This window comes from Urocitellus parryii, chromosome 5 (genome assembly GCF_045843805.1).
Source record: "Urocitellus parryii isolate mUroPar1 chromosome 5, mUroPar1.hap1, whole genome shotgun sequence".
NCBI lineage: Eukaryota > Metazoa > Chordata > Mammalia > Rodentia > Sciuridae > Urocitellus > Urocitellus parryii.
In genome coordinates this window covers 24,229,328-24,245,725 of record NC_135535.1, presented here as the reverse complement: position 1 = coordinate 24,245,725, position 16,398 = coordinate 24,229,328, and the positions used below count along the sequence as shown (strand labels likewise).

Here is a 16,398-nt window from a genome sequence, read left to right as displayed (position 1 = left end):
AATATTTTTTAATCCAACCTTATTTTTAAAGTGGGAATATAGGAAATTCTTCCAGTCATCAGTGGTTATGCTCTTGTAAGAAAATTTCTCGACATAAGCCTTTAAGAATCCTAGGAAAACCTCTAAAAGCAAAACATAAGCAATCAATTCATAGAAAAGTAATTATCTGACTTACTTTTGGGGCTCAGCATTGTACTATTAACCACAAAGAACAGAGAATACTCAAAGAATAGAGAAATCAATGGGGGCTTTAAGAGTAAAAAAGTATAATTTTAAGGGAGAAGTCCTAGTTATAGGTAAGGAAAGGACACATGAGGACAGAACAGGAACACACAGCACAAGTTGTAAAAGCAACAATCCTCTTCTGACCAGAGGACAGTTCAAACACACCACAGGAAAGCCATAAAGTGCTTTCTTTAAGTGGAAAGATGAAAATTCTCAGCTTAATAAGGAAAGACAAAAATCATATTTTGAGGTTACTAAGATCTACAGTAAGAATGAATCTTCTGTTCATGAAACTATGAAGAAAGAAAAAGAAATTTGTGCCAGTTTTGCTATATGGTTGACTGCTAGGAACTAAGACTATGATAAGTGGAACAAAGATTAAGAGGGAACTACTTATGATCCATTTTTTTTGGTAATGGAAATAACCATGTGTATTTGTCTGCTTAATCACCCACACTTAGAATATGGTTTTGGAGCCAAACACAGCAGACTGCTAACACGGGCACCACCCTGGGGAGTGGGTGGGGTTGATGTGCTCTCACTTGTTACTCTTAAAATATCTCTTATAAAATAGGAATTTTTTCAACAAGTACATAATATCATCCTTAAAATTCTGTTGAGATTTGTTTTGTAAGTCAAGCAGCATCATATAAAGCTCAGGTTATTCAAACTCTGAAGTATAGAAGTAACCTTAGAAAGCAATACAGATTTCTCTAGCCAATGAACCAGAAGTATAACAAGAAAACAACCGTTTATAATTCTTCCCTATTCTTCACACATAATCTCCAAAAGGGAAAAAAACAAAATCCAGAAAATGCCAACACTTACCTGGTCCTCCAAGAAGCTGTTCCAGGTAAAAGAGTAAAGCAAACCCCTTCTCATAGGGAACTGAGGAATAGGCCACATCAGGGTCCACGTCTGTCAGATCAACTACAAGTTTGGTGAAAGGATGTGTCTCCCCAAAAGTTTTTATCTGCAAGATATAAAGTACCAAGAATGTTCAGATATAAAGATGGTATCACCAAGCAAACAAGCTCATAAGGAAGTGTTGCTCTACTCAGTAGCATAACTACTTCAGGGGACTGCAGAACTCAAACAAACTTACAGATTGGAAACATTGATAATGTTGTCAAAACTTGTGGAAGCCTTTCCACAAAATCTAGAAAAGTGATTCAATGCCTGGTCAGCAAATTCAGTTCTCAGGACAAAGCACTTAAAAATGACATAAGTATATAAAATAAAATTCAAACATATTCAGCTATATTAACAGCAAAGGTCCAATGGGATCCCGTAACTCCCAATTCAAGTTAGGTCATGAACACTACCTTCAATGATATACCAACAGAGCTTTTACCTGCATCTGCCTCATTTTCCACAGCTGTAAAAATGACTTCCTTGTTGCTAGTTGGTATAGATACTTTACAAACTCAATTTTTTACCACTATACAACTTTGGATGAATGCTTTTAAAAGTTCAATTTATTTACCGAATTCTGTAGTTCACCCCATCCTCCTAGAGCATGAAAATGTCTGAATTTTTCACCAAACAACCGCCCACAAATATGGCGTTCCAAATACACCGTATGTCCTTCATTTAACCTGAAAACAAGATTTTTTTAAAATTAAAATGCTGTCATAGCCAAGGGAAAAAGATATTTTAATCAACAAAATAATTCCTTTTGGGGGGGCTGGGGATATAGCAGTGGTAGAGAACTTGAGCACCTCCTAGTACCACACACCAAAAGAAGATTTTTTTTTTTTTTGTAAGGGAGACCAATAGAGTAAAAGGAAGAAGCTGGAGGGGAAGGGAGGAAGGGAGGTCATGGGGAAGTAACAGGGAACAAAAATCAACCAAGTTATGCTATGTCCATGTATGAATATACCACAATGAATTCCACTTATATATGTATAATTAGAATGTGCTCATTAAAATGATGATGATGATATAAGAGAGATTGATAGAGCACAGCAAGTGGATCAGGACAGGGATGGGAGGAGGGGAGGGAAAAGGAAGGTACTAGGTAAGGAGATTGAGGAAATTATGTTATGTGCATGTGTGAATGTCATAATGAATTCCACTACTGGGTGGGGAGGAGACGAAGATGGCAGAATAGAGGAAAGATGCATTCCAAGCTGCACTGTGGCAAGGGACCAAAGAAGTGGTATTCAGCTTCTCAGAGAGGTAGGTGAATGAGTGATTTCAGTGAAATCTAATATCGGACTCTCAAAGCAGCTTAGGGACTCAGAAATTTGGGTACAATCAAAAAAAGAAAGAAAGAAAGATACATCAGATTCACCACATAGGGCGGGGAACACAGTTTTGAGACAGAAAAACCTGAGATCAAAAATGCTGCCTAATCTTAGCTGATCCAGACTGCACAGTGTGCTGGTGCTTAAAAAGCGAGCCCTGTATCTCAGCTGGCCATAGAGAGCTAAGGCAGGAGCCATCCTGGGGTGAGTGCTCCACTGCAGAGACTGCAGGACCCAGGAGATCAGAAACACACACACACACACACACACACACACACACACAGTCAAAATATCCCAACAGATGCCTATCGAGGGACCAAGACTTGGTCTGATGGAACTTGAGTGAAACAGACATGGAGTAGACTATCCCCAGGGGGATTCGAGTGGGAAGGAAGAAGGAGAACCCAGCTCACTTCTCCTTTGTGTCTGGCAGCTTCAAGACCAGCTGAAGCAGGCCAGGAGTCTGAGAGGGTGGAGTGAATACACCCAGGGTCTAAGCCCAGGAGGACTGTGCCCCTGGGCAGCAGTGAGTGGAGATCAGCTTTCCTGCTCCATGACTAGATTTCTTGAGAGGCTTCTGAGAATTGGACCTGTGGAAGAGAAGGCTTGCTATTCTAGCCCTAGGGATGGGTCAATCTATTCTCTCCAAAGGCCCACCCAATAAAGCCCTTGAGGATTGATTAGACATCGGTGCCACCTGCTGGAACTCCCCTCACAGAATGCTGCAGAAGCTGTACCCTGGGAGGGCACCAAACTAGTCCAACTGACAGTACTTCCTAGCTCATCCACCTTTAGTGAGAAGGGAAGTGGGGTCCTACATCAAATAGCTTCAATCTTAGGTTGTTCCAACTGGCAGCTGAGAGAGCACTGCAAAAACTGGAAGGGATTAATAACCCCCCACCCCTTGCTCTATCAGTACATAACTCAAGAATTAGGAAAAAAAGACTGGGGCTGGGGATGTGGCTCAAGCGGTAGGAAAAAAAGACTGTTGGACAAGACCGTGACCACCCAATATGGTCAACTATTTTGCTTACTTTAGTGGAGACCGTTTCTTCGTTCTTCATTAAGATATTAGTATTTTTTAAAAATTATTTTTGTCTATTCTTTCCATGTGTGTTTGTGTGGGTGTGCACAAGCATATGTGAATTCTGGCTGTGCTGATTGGTTCAGGGATATATATATATATATATATATATATATATATATATATATATACAGAGAGAGAGAGAGAGAGAGAGAGAGATAGGAGGGGGGAGAGGGAGAGAGAGAGAGGAGGGGGGAGAGGGAGGGGGGAGGGGGGGAGAGAGGGGGAGAGAGAGAGGGAGAGAGAGAGAGAGAGAGAGAGAGAGAGAGAGAGAGATATGTATGGATACATACACTTATTTCTTTTTCCTTTCACTTTTAGATTTTTTAAATGTGATTACTTTTTTCTTAGCACTGTCTTTTGAGAGTTCCAGTTTTTTGGATTATACATTCTGGTTTGGTTTTGTATTATTTTCATTTGTTTACTTCTCTTGTCCCTCTTCTTCTCTTCTCCTGCTAACAGCGAAATTCTACTGTTCTCTCTTCCTCTCTCCCAATACCTTGCTTCTATTTTTTTCCTTTAGTTCCATATAAACATCACCTGCTTCATTTCTTCTATATACTGTTAACTTTTTGAAATTACAAACTCTTTTCTAACTTCTTAACACATTTTCTTTTCCCCTAATTAACTGTATTTTTACCATCTTTCAGAACTAATTGGCTTATATAACTTTCGCTCCTACCATTAATTACAATCATTACTGCTCTGGAGGATATAGCTGACATTTTCTGTTTGCATTAAAGCCAGAGCTAGTGCATGATTATTGTTTTTAATATTGACAATTGCTGAACCCACTATTCTTGTTTATTGATGGTAATTAATGTTGAAGACATCATGGTAGGAACTGAGTGTTTACTTTAACACTGTACTGTCTGCAACAGTTGTTACTATTATTTATTTCACCCCATTCTGTGAGGTGCTGGGAACCTACAGGGACACTAAAAGTTTTACAAGTTAGAAACTCTGCTGCTGACTTAAACATTCCCAGACATTACTCCAACTCAAAGAAGTGAAGAGACAAAAGCCCCTAACCATCAAGAAGGACCCAAGAGGAACAATCAGAGAGGGAACTCAGGTCCTACCCCTTAGCATCTAATCATACATCAACAACAGAGAAAAGTCCAAGGACAAAGAAGATAATTACACATAAAAGAACACGTGCAAAAAAACAAAGTAGGGGAATCTACCTCAATTGATATGAAAGTTCAAGACCTCTGAAAACAGAAGGAAAGAGGCAAACAAATCTCCCCCCAAAATCCACAGTCCCCAACAAAGAATCCCACTGATAGTGAGGTGGTTGGAAGCCCAGAGAAAGATTATTCAAAACTGATCATTAAAAAGTTTAGTGAACTAAAAGAAGATCTAAGGAAGGAATTGAGAGAGCCAACAGGAGAAGAAAGACCACCTAAATAAAGAAGTAGAAACCAAGCAGAACTCTCAGAAATGATTATACATTTTGGATTACATATTTTGGTTTGTTTTTCTATTTATTTTCATTTGTTTTATTCTCTTGTTTCTCTTTTTCTGAATTAAAGACACAATCAGATTAAAAACTCACTTGAAGGCATCACTAACAGATTAGATTGCATAGAAAATAGAACCTCAGCCCTTGAAGACAACTTCAGGCCTTGAAGACAAGGTATATGATCTTGAGAACACAGAATGCAACAAAAGGAAAAAAAATATAGAACATAACCAGAATATACAAGAACTCTGGGACAACAGTGAAAGACCAAACCTGAGAATCACTGGGATAGAAGAGAACATGGAGATACAAACCAAAGGCATAAAGAATATTTTTAATGAGACAGTTACAGAAAACTTTTCCTGTATCAGAAATTAGATATCCACATGGCTAACAGTACCCAAACAGACTTAGTTAAATGAGAATCTCACCAAAACATATCTTAATCAAAATATCTAACATAGAAAATAAGAAAAGAATATTAAAAGCCACGAGAGAAACATTGGGTCACATTTAATAAGACTTGCTTCTGATTTCTCAACTCAGACCCTAAAGTCAAGAAGGGCTTAGAATGGAATATTATAAGCTCTAAAAGAAAACAATTGCCAGTCAAAGTTATTATATGCAGTAAAGTTCTATTTCAAATTTGAGGGGGAAATAAAAACTTTCCATGACAAGAATAAACGAAAAGAACTCATAAGCACCAAGCCAGCACTTCAAGGAATATTCAAAGACAAACTGCACACAGAGGAATTAAAAAACAATTTAAGAGAGGGAACACTCTCAAATACATTTTATGAAGACCAAAATCAGACAAAGACCCATCAGAAAAAAAAAAACAAAAACAAAAAACTACAGACCAATATCCCTGATGAGTATAGATGCAAAAAATCCTTAATAAAATGGCCAACAAATATATGAAAAATGTTCAACATCTCTAGCAATCAGGGAAATGCAAATCAAAATACACCAAGATTTCATCTCATTCCAGTCAGAATGACAATGGGTCAAGGATACAAACAATAAATGCCAGTGAGGAAAAATAAATGCCATTGGAAAAAGGTACACTTGTACACTGCTGATGGGAACCACTCTGGAGAGCAGTATGGAGATTTCTCAAAAACTAAGGATGGAACCATATTACCCAGCTATCCCACTCCTTGGCATTTTCCTCAAAGACCTAAATTCAGCATATTTTAGTGATTTAGCCACCTCAATGTTTATAGCAGCACAATTAAAAACAGTTAAATAATGGAATCAACCAAGATGCCCAACAATTGATGAATAGATTAAGAAACTGTGATACACACACACACACACACACACACACACACACACACACAATGGAGTTCTACTCAGCCATAGAAGGAATGAAATTATGGCATTTGCCAGTAAATGGATGGAAATGAAGACCATCATACTGAGTGAAATAAGCTGAACTCAGAAGTCAAAAGTCAAATGTTTTCTCTCATATGTAGAAGCTAAAGTAAAAAAAAGGAAAGGGGGAGGGAAGGATAGGATAACATAAAGAACCAATCAAATGTACATTAATAGATGAGCAAAAGGAAGTCAAGAGTAGAGGAAGGAGAATGAGAGAGGGGAGGGAAGATGGGAGGGAAAAGGTAGAGGGAAAAGGGTGGGGATTATTGACTGAAATTGATTTCCATGAATGTATGAGTTTGTTAGGATGAACCCAACAACTATGTGTAACTACAAAGCTCTAATAAAAAAATGAACACCACTATTATGTATAATTCTAATGCATCAATTTAAAAAATTAAAGAAAAAAAACACTTTATTTTTGGCTTTCCTTTGGGGAGTAATTATAAAACATAACCACTGCAGTCCAAGCAAACTGCCAGTGGGGTTCCCAGGCAGTCAACCCAGCAACAGGGAGTTCAGCCAATCAGATGGCAACAGGGAAAATTAAGCCATAGTTCTGGTTTTACATGTCCATGTATTACAACGTCTAGAACTTGATAACAAGCAAAAACTGAACAGCTGGACTATTTTCTAAAACCATGACAAATGTTACAGAATTAAAACAAAACAAAACGAAAAAAATCCCTGACTGCCAAAGTGGTCAAAGTGATGAAAAAAACAAGAGACATGTAGAAGACAATTCAGAGTCTTGGTAGGCAGGCAGGAAAAGAAAGCAATCAATAACAAGAATAAAGAAAAGTAAATTTTAAAAGTCTTACCAAAAGTGATCCCAAGTTTTGTTAGTCACTAGATTTCCTGTCCAGCTATGAGATATTTCATGTGCAATAACCTAAAGGAAATAGTATTGATTAGTAGTAAAATTGATTGCCTTAATCTGAAACAAGCCATTATTTAAACACACTTGTTCTTTTAACCCCACATTACTCAATTCTTTTAAAAATATATTCAGGGACTGGGGATATAACTCTGTGGTATAGTAGTCACCTAGCATGTGCAAAGCCCTGGGTTTAATCCCCAGTATCTCTCTCTCTCTCACACATACATACACACACACACACACACACACACACACACACACACACTCCCTCACCAGGGAATTACTCAGGTCAAGAAAAAAAGGTAATTTATCTAGAGACCAAAAAAGTATAGTGTAACTAAAATAACTGGAAAACAAAAGAAAAAAGTATTAAATTAAATGAATACATCACTCATTGAAAATATTTCGTGTGAATTAAGTTTTCTTAGGTCTGTTAAATCTAATTGTTAGTATAACAATGTCTTATGAGGAGAATCCCCAAGTTTTCTTTCATAACCAGGTTAAATATTATAATACCATGCAAATTTTATAGTCAGTTACTTAAAACTTCTCGAGGAAAAGACCATAATTGGAAATTTTGACTTACATTGGAGAGTGACTTGTCACCTGCCTACAAAGAGAGAGAAAATATCTTAGTATCAGTAATCAAATTATAGACAACATTTTAAAGACTGCCTACCTCCACATCTAGTATACTGGCATTGATAGCCCATTCGGTTTCCCCTATGGCATTTCAAAAGAGTTCAAAAGAGACAAACATTGAGGGAAAAAAATAAATCCAGAGAGCCAGTATACTGGTTTCTACCTAACTTCCAGGAATTTCTCCTACTTCCATTTTGTACATCTGCTTTTATTTACCCATCAATTTCCTTCTCTCCTTTTCACCCTATAAATATATTCTATATTTCAGAATAGCTTATAGGATTCTTTGTGTCCTGTGGTACATTTCATTTTTACTTAGCTGCTACTCTATTACTCATTTGGTTCAAAGTAGAAGGATTCAAAGTAGCTTACAAGGCATATAGAATACAGTAAGAGGCTCTGGGCCTGATCCTTTCCTATACATAGTGACTTAGCTTCTATTTTGTTTCACCATTACCTTTGTGTCAACTGTAAATGGTGTCATTTCTTCATTTGGATACATAAGTCATCAATGGATTGTTGTTATATAACATCCCCACCCCAACATCCAAATACCCTGAACATAATATTCTTGTTCCTCACATGGCCAAACCATTTTCTTTCAAAAGTGAAACTGGATAACAAAAATGGGCAATAAAAAAAAAAAAAGAAACAAGGGGGTTGAGTTGTGGCTCAGTGGCAGAGTGCTCGCCTAGCACATGCAAGGCCCTGGATTCGATCCTCAGCACTACATAAATAAAATAAAGATATTGTGTCCAACCACAACTAAAAAAAAAATTTAAAAAAAAGAAACAAGAGTTCCATAAATATGAAAAAATATTTTTTAAAGTATTACTAAGAATCTAAGGTTCTTCCTATTTAGGTTTATTTTTGAGGAAATCTCAATTTCAAACAAGAAATATTTACACTTACCAGTAAAGTAGGAGTTACAAAAGTAAGGCAAGGGTTCTCCATGCCACCATAAGGGAAGGAAGGGGGCAGCACCAATAGGTCATACTGTCCCCATACATATGGTCCTCCCAGATCTTCTGCAATCTTAAGCATAGATTCAGTCTGAAAAATTAATGCATACACATTTGTATGTCTTAAATATTACCAAAGTAATTTCTTAAAAGTATATGTTGCTTTCTATGAAGTTTCTGAATTAATGAAGATTATTTTAAATGAAAGTAATAAAAAGAATGTAGCAACTAAATTCACATAAAATAAGACATTTTTTATTCTTTTACCCTATTACTTAAAATCATCATGTCACATTCAAAATCTTCAATCTGCTGTCTGCTACAATTATATAGAAGGGTAACTATATGACCAACCTCAGAAAATTCATAAGCAGATTTTTCCACTTGTTCTTTCTCAGACCATACCAAAGTTCTTGGGCCAATTTGCCTGTAAAAATTAAAAAGTTTCATGAAAAAGAAATTCAGGGAAAATTATTTATCTGGTTCTAGGAAGGACTTAAAATTTTGTACACAGACATTTATTAAGTGGGATTGGATTGAAGAGATGAGTGTAAATGGGAAGATATGAGTGTAAATGCCTGAGATACAAGCTTGCTGTTACCCATGCAGCTTTCTATGGCAGACTGTTTTGAGTCAAAGGAAAACTAAGACATGAAGTGCCCTCAAAGGTTAGCTTACTGACTCTGGTAAGATCTCTAGGGATCTAGTTTCCTCTTTCAATCACAACCATAGAAACCCACTTGTAGCTCAAAAAAGATTATTCCAGAACAAGAAAAAGAAATACATTGTTGTACACTTACAAGTTGACCACTTTTATATAAGAAACAAATAGAACAGATACAACATGGATGAACCCTGGGGATGTTACACTTAATGAAATAAACTGGTCACAAAAAGATAAATATTCTGATTCTACTTACATGAAGTATCTAAAGGAGTCAAATTCATAGAAACAGAAAATATACTGGTAGTTACCAAGGACTACAGGGGGGTGGGAGGAAGAGCTATTTAATGGGTACAGAATTTGGGTTGAGCAAGATGAAGAAGTTCTAGAGATTCGTTTCACAACAATGTGAATATACTTAACACCACTGAAGGGCACACTTAGAAAAGATTAAAATGTTTTTACAATAAAGACAATGAAGGGCTGGGATGTGGCTCAGTGGTAGAGCACTCGCCTAGCATATGTGAGGCCCTGGGTTCGATCCTCAGCACCACATAAAAATAAATAAAATAAAGGTATTGTGTCCAACTACAACTAAAAATATAGATATTTTTTAAAAAGACAATGAAGAAGAAACAAACAAAACTATGTATCGCATATATAGCGCTAGAAATAAAAATCTTTTTCGTTTAAATTTTGTCTTAAAAATTTTGATACTACATCTCAAACAAGATTATGCCTTGGAATTCTGTCCTAGAAGGGGTCTCTGGAACAGGACTTCTTAAGCTTTAATGTGCATACAAATTATCTGGGACACTTGTTAAATATAAATTTTGATTTAGTAGGTTTGGGACAGGGCTTAAGAACTTCTAACCAACTCTCAGGTAAGGCCAAGGCTATTAGTCTGACGACTACACTGAGTGTAGCATCAATGGTAACTAGTGCTAAGCCCTATAAAATTCAGTAAGAGTCACAAATGCAAGCCACAAGTGTAATTTGAAATTGCCTAGTAACCACTTTTTTTTTTAAAGCAGAAGAAGCAAATTAATGTTAACATTTTTTAATCCAACATATTATCATTTTAACATGCAATCAATACAAAAATTAACACAATAGTTTACATTTTTAAATGGCTTTAGAAACCTAGCATATATTTATACCTAAAGCACATCTCAGTTTGGATGAGTTGCATCCCAAATGCCCGAAAACAACACGTATGCAGTATAACTGGTTACTGGACAGTACAGGTCTACATGCAGCTAGGTTTGAGCCTTGGCTCTGACAACAAATTCCAAGCTGTATTACTAAAACTCACTGAGCACCAGTTTCTTCTTGGTAAAACAGAAACAAATAGATCATATCTCCTCCATAGAATTGAGGAAGCAATGAGATAAAGGAATGCACTAAAGTTAGCACATAATAAGACCTTGTAAAGGGCAACTGCCTGGACAATTACTAAAATTATCATTTACTAAGGGCCTCCTATAGGCCAGGAGTTTTACATATGTTAGGTCTGTTAATTCTCACAAAAATTCTTTGAAGCATATATTATTTCTGTTTTCCAGGTGGAAAAAAAAAGTGAGTTGCCCAATGATATAGCTAATAACTACTGGAGATGAGACCTAATTTGTCTGCCTGAGTTCTCTATCATGTCCACGCTTCTAGCAATTTAAAGATTATGACTACTGTAAACATTCTAATTTTCAATTGTTTAGAAATAAGAAAGCACAAAAAATTAAGAAGGAAGGGCACTTCAGCTATTAGAAAACTCCAGCTACTGGTAAAATTTTTAACAAAATATCTTATATTTCTGTACTATTCATAGTTTCCAAGTGCCTTAATGTATTTTATCTTGTTTATTTCATATAACCACCCTATACAAGGTAGAAGAGGCAGATTTTATAATTATAAAATTCATAATTAGAATGAGGAAATGAAGATCAAGAGAAGTGACTCATTCCAATTTACATTAGAATGTAGATGTCAAACCAAAGGTAAACGCATGCTTATTCTATAATACCTGGAAAATCTAAGGGGCAAGTAGTAAAGATTTTTTAGTTGAAAATTTATTTGCGGTCAAATATTGTACAATTAGATTTGAATTTTTCTAGAGCTGTTAGCATGATATCTAGAGAAACGCACAAATGAGTGCTAATCCTGACAGAGGTTTAAGATGCCCATAAACCTCAAAATTTATTCAAAAGCTCACCTGCTTTCTAATGCTCCAACAACTAAAGCAATCAGGTAGCAGGGTATCGGAACCTAAAGGGGGCAAACACAAACCACATGCTTGGATTAGTGTTTTTAAAACAATACAGGGTCAGACAATTCATATTTCAAATTAAGTAAATTCTCTTTCAAATTTCCTTTTGTACTTCTCAAATAGTTCTCCTTTTTAAGGGGCCAAATAGCTCAAAATTGTGGTGCAAAACATTTCAAAACATCTATTTCCCTTTTATTCCAAGAAAGGAAACTTCTGACATGTGAAAATCATGTTTTCACATAGCTTAAAAAGGTACTTTCAAACATTTCTCCAAAGAGTAACATATAAGAAAGCAACTGTGCTTTTTCATTATGTTTTTTCCCTTGATTTTTAAAACATCATTCTATTTGTTTATTTATTGGTTGTAGATGGACACATACTTTTTTATTTTATTTATTTATTTTTATGTGGTCCTGAGGATTGAACCCAGTGCCTCACACATGGTAGGCAAGTGCTCTACCATTGAGCCACAACTGCAGCCCCTCATATTTTTAATTTAAAAAATTCCTCCATATTTTAAATCAGCAATGAGTGAAATTCAAAATTGTGGGAGCTTAGAAACCCCAGAAGCTGGATCTGGAGCAAAACTGTCCATTGGTGGATCAGTTATTAAAAGACACATGCATGTTCACATACACATACACATGCATGCACATTCTATTCATTAAAAGTCAAAGATACAAGTCCAATTACCAACTATCTAGGAATTTTAACTTACAAGATGGTAACATAGCTCTTCCATTTGTAAACACCCTAAACAGCCATAAGATCACACAGTGATTCCACACTGTGGAATCAGGCAAACATACAACTACTTAAAAGAACAGAAAGCTTGTCACTGACTAGACTGAGGGAAAATGGAATCAGGGCATCCCTGCTATGTTATCTGGCAACCTCTTTCTTCAGTATAACACTTTCTTCAGTGTAACACCCTCTCTAAGTGGAACAAACTCCTATAAAAGCACAAAAGAAAAAAAAAAAGAAAAGAAAAGCTCTTCTTTAAACTTTTGAAATATTTCAAGAGTTCTTTTGCTCTCTGGGTAGGTAAAAGCTATTTGCAGTTTACTATTAACTAAAACAAAATCTAGATGCTATGATCTTACTTTTTGGCTGAATCTGTATATTTTCCTGCTTGGGTCTTCTGGGTCAGGTGCTTCTCCATCACGAATAGCACTCATAAGTGCTACCAGTTCTTTAGGGACAGACACCTAATCAAGAAAAAAAGTCACTTCTAGTCATAAATAAAAGGGCCTAAGTATCAGACTATGTAACGTAAAATAATCTTTCCCCACTTCTTGACTATCCATATATTAAATGGGCTATGAACTCAAAAGTAAGTACATATTAGTACGAGCAATACTTAAAATTGGCTTCACCAAAAACAAATATGAAATACCTATCCATTCATCTCTGCATATTAAAAGCACAATTTCAATGGAAACTAGATTCAAATCCAAGCTCTATCATCTATTAACTGTGAACAGTTGGCAAAAAATCTCCCTGAGCCTAAAATTCCCCATCAAATAGGGATAAAAATTCATAAGTTTGCTGCAGGAAATACGTATAGAAATGAGGAGCCCAGCACCATGCCTAGCTATGGTAGTCACCAGCTCAGCTCCCCTCCATATCTCCAAGCCAAATGTATGACTCATTGTATGACAGAGAATAGTTTTGAACAACTTTTTATCTAAAATATATACTTAGGGTTACAAATAGAACTTTTAAGGGTAGAAACTGTGAGAAACTAAAATTTATTACCAAAAACTGTGGAATAAATTTTCTCTGGGAAATATCCTTATGGAATAACTATGAGGTCACTTAAGTGTGTATCCTAGTTCCACAATTCTGAAAATTTGATTTCTAATAAATGTCAGAATATCACTGGGTATTTATGATCTAGCAAGCATACATTCCAGCACATGCCTGATTGTCCCTTCTTTTTTTGTGACTTGAGACCCCAAACTTTTATAGAGGCAGGCACAGAATTTGGAGTACTTGAACCAATACTACAACAACCAGCATTCAGGAAATAACTTTGTATCATCTCCTCCCTTTGTTTAGATAAACATATGTTATAGACATGAGACAATTGAGGTTGTGAGGTTGTAAGACTTGCTTAAGGTCATATAGTGAAGGAGAATCTAGAACCTATGGTTCTTTGCCTCCAAGTATTACATTCTATAGCACTATACTAGGTATGGTTTGGTTGTAGGATGATCTGGGAATCAAGAAGCCCCATAAATTCTGCGCTTGGCCTAAGCAGCTCTAGTCTCTGAGATGGTGTTATCAATTGTAGTCTACTTTTTTCCCAAAAGATTAGCAGTAATTACAAAAGGAATACATTGGAAATGTATTGAGAAAAGTCCATAATATTAGAAAATCTAGACAGATGTTTATATGGCTATAGAATGCATTTATAGAAACTTTAATTTTGCAAATGTCAATTTTTAAAAGTTAAAAAAAGGTTCTCAATTCTTGTTTATAGATACAGAATTCTGAACTCCTTTTGTAAAATGATGATGATATCCATTCTTTTTTTGTCACACAATGTTTAAAACCACTTACAAAACAGAGATTCAGAATGAGGTCCATAAACTCTTGTCATATTTTAAGTAGAATTTATTAAATAAAATATTTTTAGTGCAAAAAATTTTAATTATCATCCTTATCACTTAAACCACATTTACTTATCATTTAACAACTGTGATGTTTACCTCTGCAGTGTAGGTTAATTTCACAGAAGGAGTGTCCTGGCAAGGAAGAATTGCTCTGCAGTGGATAGCCTGGGAGGGAAAGGAAAATAGTTATTTCCCTTTCTCATAAACTGAGTCATTAAGAAATCATCAAAATTACAGCATTGTTCTTAGAAATATTCTGTTCAAAAACAAAATCAAGTCTCTCATATTGGGATTTCTTAAAGTAGCAAAAATAGACCTGTGGATTAAAAAAAAATCAGATTTTCCCATTTAATTTAGGATTAATCCTCACATTTCAGTTGATATATGAAGCCAACTAATAAGCAGTGTTTCTGACTGTACTGTATAGTAGCAGTACCCAGTGAGAAGATCTGAGGAACCTGGAGAAAAAAGGCTCCATAACAAAATAAATTTGACAATCACAAGCATATCACACTCCTGTCTCAGAAAGTTACTAGGAACATTGGCCTCCTGAATGCTCCAGAAACACCTATAGAAAAAGAGAACTGCCCAGGGTGGGGCTGTGGCTAGAGCCCTGACTAGCATTTACCCTGGGTTCCATCCCCAGCAATAGGAAAAAAGAAAGAGAGAGAAAGAGAGGGGCAGAGAGGAAAGAAAGAAACCTGGGGCTGGGGTTGTGGCTCAGTGGCAAAGCACTTGCCTAGCATGTGTGAGGCACTGGGTTTGATCCTCAGCATCACATACAAATAAATAAATAATAAAGGTACATCAACAACTAAAACATATTTTTAAAAAAGAAAGAAAGAAACCTGATTCTCCACACTTACTTTAACATGAAACCCATTTTTCTCTAGTTAGTTATTAACATCTAATGAAATGCCAGTGTTTTAAAGAAAACATCAAAATATGATACTAAAATTTTGACATTTCATTTTATAGCACATTTTGAAAGTAAACCAAGAAACAAAAAGAGGGGAGAGAATAAACAATACTTCTGAATACCATGTAGACATATTCATTCTGATATTTTGTAAAGTGTTTCTCTGCTTCCACATTAATCTTTCATAAATGTTGATTCTATCAAGAAAAAAGGCCAGAGAACCTACTATTTCATAAGCTAGCATATTTTCAAATAAATCTGTATCTATCTCCAAGAAGCAAAAGAACCCCAGCTTCAATGAGACAGTCTACTGAGCTTAAAGGAAAACTAACACTCCTCTGTGAAGCTGTTAAAAATCCTTGACTTCTTAAAACCCATAGACTCCGGTCCTTCTCACCAGATCTAGAAGATTTCCCAAAGACATGAGCTTCCAGATGACCTAAAGAGGAATTAACAAGGACTAGAAGACCCACTTGGTCCTCTCGTGTAAAACAAGGCTCCAAGATCATGTCTCTAGAGTTCCTTACTGGATTGCAGACAGGTGACTTGGCAATCCAAAGGGGTTTTTGTAAGTCTTTCATAGGATAGGAGCAAACCCAGGCAAATATGCAGAGAGAACAACTGTAAGCAAATTCTTTACACAAAATTATATCTACATGTTTCTTGCCAACTGCAATTCTTTAACTTAGCTGAAATCTCATTTTTATGTTTCAAACATTGCCGTCAATAAGAAAAAATATATTTAAAATATGCATTCTAGTTACCCATAAATATTACATTTCTTTTTTTTAAATAAATCTATGATTTTTTAAACTTTTATTTTGTTTGTTTTTTATGTGGTGCTGAGGATCAAACCCAGTGCCTCACATGTGCTAGGCAAGTGCTCTACCACTGAGCCACAACCCCAGTGCCCAAACATTACATTTCTTGCTTTTACCTTACAGATATTCTATGAGAAATTTTAGCTGAAAATCAGGTATTATGAAGAGATAAAACTAGGAATGGTGGCACATGCCTGTAAACCCAGGGAATCAGGAGGCTGAGGTG

General features: G+C 35.9%; 1 protein-coding gene across 2 annotated transcripts in view; it reads right to left on the bottom strand.

Annotated features, from left to right (window-relative positions):
- Positions 1 to 16,398, bottom strand: part of Lta4h (leukotriene A4 hydrolase) — a 37,649-nt gene that overhangs the window by 12,230 nt on the left and 9,021 nt on the right. For both annotated transcript variants that reach the window (XM_026396919.2, XM_026396927.2), the window contains exons 4-13: positions 14,529 to 14,597; positions 12,918 to 13,022; positions 11,761 to 11,813; positions 9,242 to 9,314; positions 8,838 to 8,978; positions 7,870 to 7,893; positions 7,225 to 7,295; positions 1,712 to 1,823; positions 1,054 to 1,198; positions 19 to 122 (exon numbers count right to left, since the gene is read on the bottom strand). In XM_026396919.2, coding sequence (XP_026252704.2) covers positions 19 to 122; positions 1,054 to 1,198; positions 1,712 to 1,823; positions 7,225 to 7,295; positions 7,870 to 7,893; positions 8,838 to 8,978; positions 9,242 to 9,314; positions 11,761 to 11,813; positions 12,918 to 13,022; positions 14,529 to 14,597 — 897 coding nt within the window. The remainder of the gene's footprint in view (positions 1 to 18; positions 123 to 1,053; positions 1,199 to 1,711; positions 1,824 to 7,224; positions 7,296 to 7,869; positions 7,894 to 8,837; positions 8,979 to 9,241; positions 9,315 to 11,760; positions 11,814 to 12,917; positions 13,023 to 14,528; positions 14,598 to 16,398) is intronic.